This window comes from Oncorhynchus mykiss, chromosome 6 (assembly GCF_057628025.1).
Source record: "Oncorhynchus mykiss isolate SJ-2025 chromosome 6, ASM5762802v1, whole genome shotgun sequence".
Classification (NCBI taxonomy): Eukaryota; Metazoa; Chordata; class Actinopteri; order Salmoniformes; family Salmonidae; genus Oncorhynchus; species Oncorhynchus mykiss.
Window position 1 is genome coordinate 23,309,623 of NC_143027.1, and position 14,593 is coordinate 23,324,215.

General features: G+C 44.3%; 1 protein-coding gene across 2 annotated transcripts in view; it reads right to left on the minus strand.

Moving 5' to 3' along the window:
- LOC110525124 (citron rho-interacting kinase) overlaps positions 1 to 14,593 on the minus strand; it is a 99,464-nt gene that overhangs the window by 25,451 nt on the left and 59,420 nt on the right. For both annotated transcript variants that reach the window (XM_036979640.2, XM_090237271.1), the window contains 12 exons: positions 13,561 to 13,686; positions 12,545 to 12,640; positions 12,202 to 12,318; positions 11,821 to 11,930; positions 11,532 to 11,706; positions 9,943 to 10,140; positions 9,766 to 9,819; positions 8,306 to 8,503; positions 6,813 to 7,006; positions 6,604 to 6,739; positions 6,418 to 6,522; positions 5,869 to 6,009 (listed from right to left, as the gene is read on the minus strand). In XM_036979640.2, coding sequence (XP_036835535.2) covers positions 5,869 to 6,009; positions 6,418 to 6,522; positions 6,604 to 6,739; positions 6,813 to 7,006; positions 8,306 to 8,503; positions 9,766 to 9,819; positions 9,943 to 10,140; positions 11,532 to 11,706; positions 11,821 to 11,930; positions 12,202 to 12,318; positions 12,545 to 12,640; positions 13,561 to 13,686 — 1,650 coding nt within the window. The remainder of the gene's footprint in view (positions 1 to 5,868; positions 6,010 to 6,417; positions 6,523 to 6,603; positions 6,740 to 6,812; positions 7,007 to 8,305; positions 8,504 to 9,765; positions 9,820 to 9,942; positions 10,141 to 11,531; positions 11,707 to 11,820; positions 11,931 to 12,201; positions 12,319 to 12,544; positions 12,641 to 13,560; positions 13,687 to 14,593) is intronic.

Here is a 14,593-nt window from a genome sequence, read left to right on the forward strand (position 1 = left end):
TGTGCTTCTAGTTCCGACAGTGTAGTAATATCTAACAAGTAATCTAACAATTCCCAACAACTACCTAATACACACAAATCTAAAGGGATGGAATAAGAATATGTACATATAAATATATGGATGAGCAGTATATACATATGAGATGAGTAATGTAAGATGTGTTAACATTATTAAAGTGACATTATTTAAAGTGACCAGTGACCTTTTTAGTCATATTTTAGTCACATCACATTTGTATTGCCTCATTAACCTATAGTAAACATAAATCACTGACTTCCATGTGCACAAACATACATAGCCTTGTCCTACCAGCAAATTCTTCGGCTTAACATCTGTTGTGGAAATTCTTACACAACGATTATCTTCCCAACAGCCAAATTGTCTGTAGAACACATTACTCTGCAGCAGATAATACATACCTTGACAAGGGCTCCAGACTAATATTTTCCACAGTGCCACCAACTTTTTCAGTGGCACCAGCCCATGATTTTGTAGCACCAAATTGTTGTTATCATTCATCTTATAAAGTCATTCACAGTGCTTTAGACTGTGTAATAGAGGTGGTAGGCTATTCAATAAATACGTTGTTTAATCTAACATGTCCAAGCAGGAATGCATGATTCAAGATATTTTGATGTGCAACCTAATCCAGTGATTGTCATGAATTGTGAGTTGACAATAGGGTATTGTTGTTTGTCATATTTTAATGTTAACCACATGAGGAAGTGAACTCTAAACACAATTAGCTAGCGCTCTAATTAAGCATTAAGGCACGAGAGAGTGCCTGGATACAGCCCTTAGCCATGTTATTTTGGCTATATAAAACAAACACCCGAGTGCTTTATTGCTTAATTAGAGATCTAGCTAATGTGTTTAGAGTTTTCACTTCCTCATGTGGTGTATTCTGGAGCCCTATTTTAACAGTAAAATATAACAAACAACAATACCCTATTGTCAGCTCAAAATTCATGACAATGGCTAATGCGCATTTCGCGCACTTCATAATTTAAAGCCTTATCAAATATCTGGGTTGTAAAATAAAGTAGTTGCTACTGAGTTCAATATTAAGAGATTACAAATACAAATTATACCCACAGAAAGCTGAGAACAACAGCAGTTGTTTTCATCGCTATGTATTTCCAGCAATTTGACTTTTTAATCTTTAATACAATTAGAAGCCTTTTTCCTCTCGTTCGGAGAGCACATCAAGTGGTTCGCTCATTACAGCAGCAGGACCCAGCAGAACAGGCCCCAGCAGAACAGGCCCCAGCAGAACAGGACCCAGCAGAACAGGACCCAGCAGAACAGGCCCCAGCAGAACAGGCCCCAGCAGAACAGGACCCAGCAGAACAGGCCCCAGCAGAACAGGCCCCAGCAGAACAGGACCCAGCAAAACAGGCCCAGGGGCTGGACAGACACTTTCGTTACAGGAATCATGAGGATAATGCACTTTACTGTTTGACCCTATCATTTTAGCCGCCCAAAAAATATGAAGTTTTGAAACTCTTGCCCGGAGCGCACATCAAGTGGCACAACAGCAGGCCCCAGCAGAACAGGACCCAGCAAAACAGGCCCAGGGGATGGTTTGGGATGAGTTGGACCGCAGAGTGAAGGAAAAGCATCCAAAAAGTGCTCAGTATATGTGGGAACTACTTCAAGACTGTTGGAAAAGCATTCCTCATGAAGCTGGTTGAGAGAATGCCAAGAGTGTGCAAGTCATCAAGGCAAAGGGTGGCTACTTTGAAGAATCTCAAATATAAAATACATTTTGATTTGTTTAACACTTTTTTTGGTTACTACATGATTCCATATATGTTATTTCATAGTTTTGATGTCTTCACTATTATTCTACAATGAAGAAAATAGTAAAAATAAAGAAAAACCCTGGAATGAGTAGGTGTGTCCAAACTTTTGGCTGGCACTGTAAGTATTCACACCCCTGAGTCAATACATGTTAGAATCACCTTTGGCTGTGATTACAGCTGAGAGTCTTTCTGGGTAAGTCTCTAAGAGCTTTGCACACCTGGATTGTACAATATTTGCAAATTATTCTTTCAATAATTCTTCAAGCTCTGTCAAGTTGATTGTTGATCATTACAAGACAGCCATTTTCAAGTCTTACAATAGATTTTCAAGCAGGTTTAATAACAAACTGTAAATATGAAGAAAATAGTTCAATAACGAGCCTAGTTGGTTTTCCCATGGAAAAATACAGGAATCTTCCAGACAAACTAAACACCTTTTTAACCCGCTTTGAGGATAATACAGTGCCACCGACGTGGCCTGCTACCAAGGACTGTGGGCTCTCCTTCTCCGTGGCCGACGTGAGTAAGACATTTAAAAGTGTTAACCCTGGCAAGGCTGCCGGCCCAGACGGCATCCCTAGCCGTGTCCTCAGAGCATGCGCAGACCAGCTGGCTGGTGTGTTTACAGACATATTCAATCTCTCACTATCTCAGTCTGCTGTTCCCACATGCTTCAAGATGGCTGCCATTGTTCCTGTACCCAAGAAGGCAAAGGTAACTGAACTAAACTTCTGTCATCATGAAGTGTTTTGAGAGACTAGCCAAGGATCATATCACCTCCCCCTTCCCTGTCACCCTAGACCCACTTCAATTTGCTTACTGCCCCAATTGGTCCACAGACGATGCAATCGCCATGACACTGCACACTGTCCTATCCCATCTGGACAAGAGGAATACCTATGTAAGAATGCTGTTCATTGACTATAGCTCAGCATCCAACACCATAGTACCCTCCAAGCTTATCATTAAGCTTGAGGCCCTGGGTCTCAACCTCACCCTGTCAATTGTGTCCTGGACCTCCTGACGGGCCATCCCCAGGTGGTGAAGGTAGGAAACAACATCTCCACTTTGCTGATCCTCAACACCGGAGCCCCACAAGGGTGCATGCTCAGCCCCCTTCTGTACTCCCTGTTCACCCATGAATGCGTGGCCATGCATGCCTCCAACTCAATCATCAAGTTTGCAGATGACACAACAGTAATAGGCTTGATTACCAACAACGGCCTACAGGGAGGAGGTGAGGGCACTCGGAGGGTGGTGTCAGGAAAACAACCTCTCACTCAACGTCAACAAAATAAAGGAGATGATCGTGGACTTCAGGAAACAGCAGAGGGAGCACCCCCCTATCCACATCGTTGGGACAGCAGTGGAGAAGGTGGAAAGTTTTAAGTTCCTCGGCGTACACATCACGGACAAACTGAAATGGTCCACCCACACAGACAGTGTGGTGAAGAAGGCGCAACAGCACCTCTTCAACCTCAGGAGGCTGAAGAAATTTGGCTTGTTAGCCAAAACCCTCACAAACATCTACAGATGCACAATTAAGAGCATCCTGCCGGGCTCAATCACCACCTGGCATTGCAACTGCATCACCCACAACCGCAAGGCTCTCCAGAGGGTGGTGAGGTCTGCACAACGCATCACCGGGGGGGAGGGGGGGGGACAAACTACCTGCCCTCCAGGATACCTACAGCACCCGATATCACAGGAAAGCCAAAAAGATCATCAAGGACAACAACCACCCAAGCCACTGCCTGTTCACCCAGCTACCATCCAGATGGTGGGGTCAGTACAGGTGCATCAAAGCTGACCCTGAGAGACTGAAAAATAGCTTCTATCTCAAGGCCATCAGACTGTTAAATAGCCATCACTAGCACAGAGAGGCTGCTGCCTACATACAGACTTTAAATCATTGGCCACTTTAATAAATGGATCACTAGTCAATTCAATAATGCCACTTTAATAATGTTAACATATCTTGCATTATTCATCTCATATGTTTATACTGTATTTTATATAATCTATTGCATCTTGCCTATGCCGCTCTGTCATTGCTCATCTATATATTTATACGTATATATTCTTACTCTTATTCCATTCCTTTACTTAGATTTGTGTGTATTAGGTAGTTGTTGTGGAATTGTTCGATTACATGTTAGATATTGCTGCACTGTCGGAATTAGAAGCGCAAGCATTTTGCAACACTCGCAATAACATCTGCTAACCATGTGTATGTGACCAATACATTTGATTTGATTAGCTGAGCTAATGGATGGGCTGGACATGCCGAGAGATGAGTTCGGATTGGTCTGACATGCTTCCGTCTATAACATGAGCTGCAAAGTATGTGCAGAAAATCATGTCTACCGTGGCTTTTTTTGAAAGATATCATGAAAACTTAAAAAGTTTTGCTACTGATCTCAATATTGCTGCCCTGACGTTAATAGCGCTATCGGTGTTGTTGTCACGGAAGAAGTTGACAGAGTTTTGAAATCAGTGGAATGCCATGTGGAAGCAGAGAGATGATTGCCAAATGCGGAGAGAGTCCAAAAAGAGAACACAGTAAGAAGGCTGTTGTATAAAACACCTGTCTCCGGATTACATCTTCAAACTAAGGGCAACCATGGCATCCATGACAGAGAGAGAAGCGTTCATCCATGTATACGGACGGGTAAGAGTCTAGCTACATTTTCGGAAATTGTACGTTTCTAATTAGTCAGAAATTTGTTTTCATTGCAAGTTAGTGTACTGTTAGCTAGTTAAAGTTATCTGGCTTGCTCACTAGCTAACATTACATGTATGATCTGTGTAGGAGCTCTAGAAAGAGGCCTGAGTTCCAGAGTTGAATTTCTGCCTTTGATGACTGTTCAAATCGATTTTTCCCAGTCTGAGTTTGTTTTTTCAGAGTTCCCAGTTGTTTTGAACATGGCATTAGAGTTGGGATTATGGTTCATCGTTTTAGCTAGCTAGCTAGATGTCTAAACAACACACTCCACTATGCAAGCAACCATTTCACTGTAAAGTTTACACCTTCTGTATCCTGTGCATGTGACAAATAAACAAACATTTTATTTGATATAGTGTGTGTTTACCAGAGACGGTAATGTGAAGAACAATATGACCTTCACCAAAGTCAGTTTAGGATATAGGCCAAGGACTAGATACAGTTCATTTTTACTACTACTTTTTGCTACTACTTTCACCACTTTTAGTCTTGAAATCTTTGGTTGTTTACAACACTGTGAATCGTCAAATAGATGGGTGAGGCTTAAGAGGGTGTGAACGATGCTGACTGGGTGTAGATAAAGAAGAGCTCTCCAGTAGGTGTACCAGCAGGACTACTTTCTCAATGTTTCTCAAATGCAGTGTACCATTTTCTAGCTTGGAGTCTTTACTTTTATCTAGTGTAAAAAACACCATTACAAATGTGTCTACAGCGCATTCCGAAAGTATTCAGACCCCTTCCTTTTTTCCACATTTTGTTACGTTACAGCCTTGTTCTAAAATTGATTAAATAAAAACATCTCAGGACCTCAGACTGGGGCAAAGGTTCACCTTCCAACAGGAAAACAACCCTAAGCACAGCCAAAATAACACAGTAGCGGCTTCAGAACAAGTATCTGAATGTCCTTGAGTGGCCCAGCCAGAGCTGGACTTGAACCCGATCGAACATCTCTGGAAAGACCTGAAAATAGCTGTGCAGCGACGCTCCCCATCCAACCTGACAGAGCTTGAGAGGATCTGCAGAGAAGAACAGGAAAAAATCCCAAAATAGAGGTGTGCCAAGCTTGTAGCGTCCTACCCAAGAAGACTCGAGGCTGTAATCCATGCCAAAGGTGCTTCAAAAAGTACTGAGTAAAGACTATGACTACTTATGTAAATTTAAATGTTTTTGCTTTGTCATTATGGGTTATTGTGTGTAGATGGATGAGGAAAACAAATGATTGAATCAATTTTAGAATAAAGCTGTAACATAGCAAAATGTGGAAAAAGTCAAGGGGTCTGAATACTTTCCGAATGCACTGTATGTGTGTGTTTGCTCAAGCATGCGTGCGTAGAGTACCTGGATGTTCTCCAGCTGGTACTCCAGGTCAGTCCTCTCAGTCTTCAGCAGGTCAGTCTGGTCCACAGCATCCTGCAGCCCCTGGGTTAGCCGGAAGATGTGGCTCTTCTGAACATCTAACTGCTGCTGCAGGTTTCCTTGCTGAGGGAGGGACACAAACAGTATCAACAGACATTCTGTGATATTTCACTTTTCACAAGACAAACAAACATACTCGGTTATAATAGAGGATTTTTTATTAAGCCCAGGTATGTGACATTATATATATTTTGTATTTATTTTAATATTTTAATTTTAAAAATTTTGTATTTATTTTACCAGGCAAGTCAGTTAAGAACAAATTCTTATTTTCAATGACGGCCTAGGAAGAGTGGGTTAACTGCCTGTTCAGGGGTAGAACGACAGATTTGTACCTTGTCAGCTCGGGGATTTGAACTTGCAACCTTCCGGTTACTAGTCCAACGCTCTAACCACTAGGCTACCCTGCCGCCCCATATGATATAAATAACTCAAATATATAACGGGCAGAATAAGAAAAACGTAGCCTACGTCATCCAGCAGCCTCTGCTTCTGCTCCCTCTCAGTCTCCAGCTTCTGCTGCAGACTCCTTGTATTCATCTCCAGCATGGCATGCTTCTTCTCCAGGTCATTCAGCTAGAGGGACAGAGACAGGATGTACGGGTCTGCTTTAGACAGAGAGATAGACAGAGAGACAGACAGACACATAAGGCTCACTGTGTCAGAGAGGCTCTCTGCTTTGAGTTTCTGGTCCTTGAGGGCCTCCTGCAGGGCCAGAATCTCAGCCTTGTGCTCCTTCACTGCCTGCTCAATAGACTGACGAGCCTCCGAGTTGCGCAGGTCAGCACGTAGCCTGAAGAGGAATAAGAGAGGGGACCATATGAGTGTGTGTTTGTGTGTTTATGTATGTTGTGTGTGTGTGTTACCTGTTCTGCTTCTCGTTGTCCAGCAGTCTCTGGATCTCCCTGGTCCTCCTCTCAGCCTGGTTCTTCTCTTCCTCCAGGGCTCCCCTCCAGGCATCCCATTGCCTCTCCTTCTCCAGCAGCTCATCATTCAGAGTCTCCAGCTCCAGGACCTGCTCCTCCAGCATGGTGCACGTGGTCTTCAGTGTCTCAATGTTCTAACACAGAACATGGAAAACATAGGAGGGGTTACGAATAGAAGTCATGCTATTCAACTGTTCAACTGGTCTGTTCTAACGGACAACATGAACTTCTTAGAGAGATTGTAAGAGATTAATTTACATGAGACAACTATTTAAGGTACTTTCAATAGAGTTTTGTGGTCTTAATGATGACTGTTCTGAAGTCAGCCCTCTGAGTAATGGACATAGTATCCCAAACCAACGTCAGTAATGTCAGATTCTGATCATCAGGAACATTGACATTCAATGGGTTGTGCTCCACAGTTAAAAATAGATACAAGTAACTTTGAGAGATAGGGCACATACTGAGCTACGTCTGTATGTTTCCTATTTCCTTTGCTTGAGACAAACACTGGGATAAAAATATAGCTGCAGCAGCACCATGGTCCTCTGAAGTCCACCCATCCAGGGCTGACATGACCTGGGAACGATGCGGATGACACATCCCTCCCACTCATGGTCGGATCCCTCTATGACTTCCATCCCTGGTTACACAACCACTAGCTAGGACAGAGAGACAGAGCTCTAGCTACTGAACGCCTACACACACCCCATCCCATAGGGGCAGAGCACAGCATCACACAGCCTCCACCCTCCCCCTCCTCTCCCCTCCTCTCTTCCAGCCTTCCTTCCTCCCTACCCCCCTCTCCTTCCTCCCTCCCTCCCTCCCCCTCTCCTCTCCTGAGCTGGAGATACATAACAAAATAACAGTCAAGTATCTTCTGCCTGATTTATACTCTCTCCACTCAATCACATTAGCTGGTATAGTGTGTGTGTGTGTGTGTGTGTGTGTGTGTGTGTGTGTGTGTGTGTGTGTGTGTGTGTGTGTGTGTGTGTGTGTGTGTGTGTGTGTGTGTGTGTGTGTGTGTGTGTGTGTGTGCAAGTCTGTGTAACCTATAATTGATTGTTGAGGAGTATGGAGAGATGTGTGTGTCAGTTTGTGTGTTTGGGGGTATGTGAAATGAAATGTCTGTGAAAGGAAGAGAAAAATAGAGAGAGAGAGAGAGAGAGCTCTCTATTATCCCAATTCTGTTAGAGTGTGTTTGTTCTATACGGTACTATGTACATATGGTCATGAGTGAGTGTATGTGTCATACCTAGGGTTGCAAAATTCTGTGAACTTTCAATAAATTCCCTGGTTTTCCAGAAATCCTGGTTGGAGGATACCAGATCTCCTGCTTATTCCCTCCTGTTTCCGGGATCCTCAGAACAGGGATTTCGGGAAAACCAAGAAGTGTATTGAAAGTTTGCAAAATTTTGCAACCCGAATCACACCTGTTTTTGGTTGTTGAGGTGCATCTCGCGGTCAGCCACCTCGTGGCGGAGGCGGTCCACATCCTGACCCAGATGCAGGCGGTCCTCTGTCTCGTCCGTGGCCTCGTCCAGCTGCTTGGACAGGTAGAAGTTCTGACGGTTCAGCTCAGAGTTCTCCTGGGTCAGCTGGGTCAGCTGCTCCTCCAGGTCTGTGATCACCTGAGGGAAGGAGGGTGGGAGACATATTATACTAGGCTCATTGCCAGCTTCTACACAATATTATATCATTTGAATGTATACTACTGCAAGATGTATTGATGTACAGTGTATTCGGAAAGTATTCAGACCCCTTCCCTTTTTCAAAAATGTTCAGACCCTTTGCTATGAGTCTCGAAATTGAGCTCAGGTGTATCCTGTTTCGATTGATCATCCTTGAGATGTTTCTACAACTTGGAGTCCACCTGTGGTAAATTCAATTGATTGGACATGATTTGGAAAGGCACACACCTGTCTATATAAAGTCCCACAGTTGACAGTGCATGTCAGAGCATTGAAAAAAATGTCTGCAGCATTGAATGTCCCCAAGAACACAGTGGCCTCCATCATTCTTACATGGAAGAAATGTGGGCCTCCCGAGTGTTGCATCATTCTAAGGCACTGCGGAGTCACTACAGCCTGGGGTTCGATCCCAGGAGAACTTTCCAGAAGGACAACCATCTCTGCAGCACTCAACCAATCAGGCCTTTATCGTAGAGTGGCCAGACGGAAGCCACTCCTCACTCAGTAAAAGGCATATGAAAGCCTGCTTGGAGTTTGCCAAAAGGTACCTAAATGACTCTCAGACCATGAGAAACACATTTCTCTGGTCTGATTAAACCAAGCTTGAACTCTTTGGCCTGAATGATAGACGCCTCACAAGTCCTCAACTGGCAGCTTCGTTAAATAGTACCCGCAAAACACCATTCTCAACGTCAACAGTGAAGAGGCAATGCTGGCCTTCTAGGCAGAGTTCCTCTGTCCAGTGTCTGTGTTCTTTTGCCCATCTTAATCTTTTATTTTTATTGGCCAGTCTGAGATATGGCTTTTTCTTTGCAACTCTGCCTAGAAAGCCAGCATCCCAGAGGCGCCTCTTCACTGTTGACATTGAGACTGGTGTTTTGGGGGTACTATTTAATGAAGCTGCCAGTTGAGGACTTTTGAGGCATCTGTTTCTCAAACTAGACACTCTAATGTACTTGTCCTCTTGCTCAGTTGTGCACCGGGACCTCCCACTCCTCTTTCTATTCTGTTTAGAGCCAGTTTGCACTGTTTTGTGAAGGGAGTAGTACACAGCGTTGTACGAGATCTTCAGTTTCTTGGCAATTTCTCACATGGAATAGCCTTGATTTCTCCGGAAAAAGAATAGACTGGGTACACATTTTTCATAACATCAACCTTAATACAAGACTAATTGAAAACATAGAGAGAGAGAGGTGGCATACCGCACAGCTGTCTCTGAGGGCATCATACTTGCGCTGGATCTCGTCTCGGTGGGCCTACCAGACAGATAGAGAGAGGGACAGGTTTGGTGGCTGTACTACAGTACTTCATCATAGCATAGTAATAACATGAGTAATAACAATAAACTGTTACAGTATGTATGTCCGTCTTGCACTCACTCTAAGAACACAGATTTCCTCCTCAGCCTCAGCGGTGGTGTCCTCGAGCTCTGATTTGGCCTGCTGCAGCTGACTTTCCAGGGATTGGCGTGCCGCTTGTAGCCCACTGATCTGAGAAACCCTCTCCTGTAACGACAGAGTCAGCTCCGTCCCCTGACGCTTGATCTCCAGCTTCTGCTCCTCATGCTCAAGGCCCATCTAACGACATGACGGACACACAGAGAGAAGGGAGAGACAGAAAGGGGTCAGGCTGAGGAAGGAGAGAGTCAGAGAGTAGAGTCATCCAGAGGAATTATAGAGTCAGAGAGTAGAGTCATCCAGAGGAATTATAGAATCAGAGAATAGAGTCATCCAGAGGAATTATAGAGTCAGAGAATAGAGTCATCCAGAGGAATTATAGAGTCAGAGAGATGAGTCATCCAGAGGAATTATAGAGTCAGAGAATAGAGTCATCCAGAGGAATTATAGAGTCAGAGAGATGAGTCATCCAGAGGAATTATAGAGTCAGAGAATAGAGTCATCCAGAGGAATTATAGAGTCAGAGAGATGAGTCATCCAGAGGAATTATAGAGTCAGAGAATAGAGTCATCCAGAGGAATTATAGAGTCAGAGAGTAGAGTCATCCAGAGGAATTATAGAATCAGAGAATAGAGTCATCCAGAGGATTATAGAGTCAGAGAATAGAGTCATCCAGAGGAATTATAGAGTCAGAGAGATGAGTCATCCAGAGGAATTATAGAGTCAGAGAGATGAGTCACCCAGAGGAATTATAGTCAGAGAGTGGAGTCATCCAGAGGAATTATAGAATCAGAGAATAGAGTCATCCAGAGGAATTATAGAGTCAGAGAATAGAGTCATCCAGAGGAATTATAGAGTCAGAGAGTAGAGTCATCCAGAGGAATTATAGAGTCAGAGAATAGAGTCATCCAGAGGAATTATAGAATCAGAGAATAGAGTCATCCAGAGGAATTATAGAGTCAGAGAGTAGAGTCATCCAGAGGAATTATAGAATCAGAGAATAGAGTCATCCAGGGGAATTATAGAATCAGAGAGTAGAGTCATCCAGAGGAATTATAGAGTCCGAGAGTGGAGTCATCCAGAGGAATTATAGAATCAGAGAATAGAGTCATCCAGAGGAATTATAGAGTCAGAGAATATAGTCATCCAGAGGAATTATAGAGTCAGAGAGTAGAGTCATCCAGAGGAATTATAGAGTCAGAGAGTAGAGTCATCCAGAGGAATTATAGAGTCAGAGAGATGAGTCATCAAGAGGAATTATAGAATCAGAGAGTAGAGTCATCCAGAGGAATGATAGAGTCAGAGAGTAGAGTCATCCAGAGGAATTATAGAGTCAGAGAGTAGAGTCACCCAGAGAAATTAGATAATCAGAGAGATGCTGATCTGGCAAAACAACTACCGACATTTCACCCTACATGACCCTCTATCTGGCATCTCTCTCTGCCAACCCCCGACAGCTCTTCTGGCTCCTTCCTGCACTCCCCTCTCCTCCTTCATGTGACACTAACCATTCTGTCCTCTCCTTCCTTCTCTGCCCTCCTCACCTCCCCCTCTCCTCCTTCTCTCCTCACCTCTCTCAGCCTGTTCTCCAGCTCCAGCACTCGGCTCTTGTTGCTCTGCTCCTGCTGACTCATCTTCTCCAGGTGCTCTTCCAGCTTGGCGTTCTGGGCCTCTAGTTTCCCAGCCTGAGACTCCAGGTAGAACTTCTGTTGTCTCAGCTCCGAGATCATCTCCTCCTGGGCTTTCCTGTCAGGCCCAGACAGATAAACAAACACGCAGCACAGTCAGTATCACTGTGTGGAGAATCCTCCTAACTAATTAACCAACTAACTAACTAACTAACTAGTCCACAACACTCACATGTTCTTCTGGGTGTAGATGCTGCTGTTGGCTGCCAGTTTGTTGGCCTCAGATAGCTCAGTAATCCTCTGCTCCAGGCTGGCCATCTTTGAGTCCATGGCGTTTATGGTCTGGGATGGACAGAAGAGTTTCAACACACATTTACATATACCAGCCTCAACATGTCTGACAATTTGCAGTACATTCATCATGTTACCTAATTTATAAAATGCTCACTACTATTGTCAAAACAAAACAGTACATGTCCAATATATGACAGTTGCCTTGCAACAAGTTCTTTGAAATAAACCAAGTCAGTGTGATTAATGTGAAAAATAAACCAATTCAGTGTAATGTGAAAATAGGCCTGGCCACATCTTAACTAGGCTGGCCAGCTCTCACCGCCTTCTGCTCACTGATGATGCTGCACTTCTCCTGGACCTCCTCCTCATACTTGCTCTGACTGGATTCCAGCATCTCCTTATCTGCCATGCCTGCCTTCATCTGGTTCTCCAGAACCTGGTTAATATAAGAGAGACAACACAATATCAACGAGGCTACAGCTCAGGATCAAGGCCCAGTCAGAGTTTTCGTGACCAAGGGACCTGCCCAGGAAAAACTCTGGGCCCTAGTTAAAGCCGGCAACATCCCCTAACAGTGTGAATACACCAGTAGTCCTTAATATGATACTCTCCTGAATGGGTGTGCTAAACAGGAGAGAGATGTTGAGGCTCTGGAGCTCTACCTTGATCTTCTCTTCATAAAGCTTCTCCTTGTGCTCCAGGTGGGTCTCCACGCGTTGGGCTGTGGACTGGCTCTCACGCAGACTCTCCTCCAGGTCCTATGCAAACGAACACGTTAGAGTACATTGTTTATTCAGCCTTTTCACATTAGGACACAACGCCATGATATTATGCAGTAGAGCAAGGATAAAATGTACACAAAAAAATCTCAGGCAAAATAAAAACTGATAGCTGTGCCACCAGAGACTCTGGGTTCGCGCCCAAGCTCTGTCGTAAGCGGCCGTGACCGGGAGATCTGTGGGGCGACGCACAATTGGCATAGCGTCGTCCGGGTTAGGGAGGGCTTGGCCGGTAGGGATATCGTTGTCTCATCACACACCAGCGACTCCTGTGGCGGGCCGGGCGCAGTGCGTGCCAACTAAGGTGCACGGTGTTTCCTCCGACACATTGGTGTGGCTGGCCTCCGGGTTGGATGCGCATTATGTTAAGAAGCAGTGCGGCTTGGTTGGGTTGTGTATCGGAGGACGCATGGCTTTCAACCTTCGTCTCTCCCGAGCCCGTATGGGAGTTGTAGCGATGAGACAAGATAGTAGCTACTAACAATTGGATACCACGAAATTGGGGAGAAAAAAGGGGGTAAAAATTCAACAAAAAATATATATATATTTTTTTAAAGATCTGTGTTCACAATCTGCCACTTTTGGGTCTGAGACAGAGAGAAACCACGCTGTGAATGACCCCCAGGGAGTGAGGGCTGAATCCTAATGTGAGACCATCACTGATGTCAATGGGAGATGCTTGAAAATTACACTTACGAACGCAGATCTCAAGTTAGGATTTGGCCCAGACTGAATAATAAGGTGAGGGAGTGTGAGTATGTGTGTGTATCTAAGCGAGTGTGTGTATGAGCAGTGAACACACATATGTCCTGAAGGGCTTGTGTGATAATCACTCCAAAGAAGGGCATAGTTGTGAGGGCCAGAGGGGGGCGGAGGGCCCCTCTTTCCCCTCCCCTTACCATGATTTGATCCGTCATCTGCTGGACCTGCTGGGCCTTGCTCTGCATGTCCTCCTTCAGCTTACTCTCCCTGCGCTCAACTATCTCCAGCCTCTTCACTTGGCTCTCCAGGGTCCTCCTGCCATCCTGCACACAAACACACACACACCCACCACTCAGGCTAGAGAAAGTCTGCTGCCACCAGTAAAAGTGAGTTTATCCAGCTCTCTTTTTTTCAATGAATCCTTTCTTTGTTGTTGTAGTTGTGGTGGGGTCAGTACTGGGGTTGTTATGGCGACCACATTACCGACACACCCGTGGTCACCAGTCATGATGGCAGTCAAATTCCATGTGACCGTCTAGTCACGGTAATTAGGCTTCTCCAAGCTCTGATGCTGCTGATGGTCATTTGATACTGCTGATGGTAGACTACCAAACTTGCTAACTGCCTGGTACTCAGCACTCTATTGTCCCTCTAATTACTCTGACATCAATGCAAATGTAATCAAAAATCTAATCAAACACTTCGTGAGAGCCCATGAGCTAATGTTGCGCAACATTTCTATAGGCTACACAATTGCATTAGAAAACAAGAGTGATGGTCTCTATTAAAAAAAGAGGAGGCTACAATAAACTTTCTATAGGCTAGGCCTACTATATTTATTTTTCAACTTTCCTCACATTAAGCACATTGCTTCTCTTTACAACAGGAGTATAGCCTACTTGGCTGGCATGAAAATGAACCACAAGAGAAGCGTCCTCCATTCGTTATTTAAGTGCATAGATGACATGCCCAGCTTAAGGCAAATAGCGCATGCTTTTTTTCAAATCATAGTTGCACAGCTCATGTAGCCTAGCCCATATGCCTATATGTTTTGATACCATTTATATCACAACTAAAGTGGCCAAATAACCTCTTAAAATGAACCACATGAATCTGCTTTACAAGGGGTGTAGAGCCTAACTGGCATACATAAGCATCAGGTGAGTTTCAAGTTTGGGGAAGATCATTTTCATAGTAAGGCATTACATGCATAATCGCATTTGTGGTCAC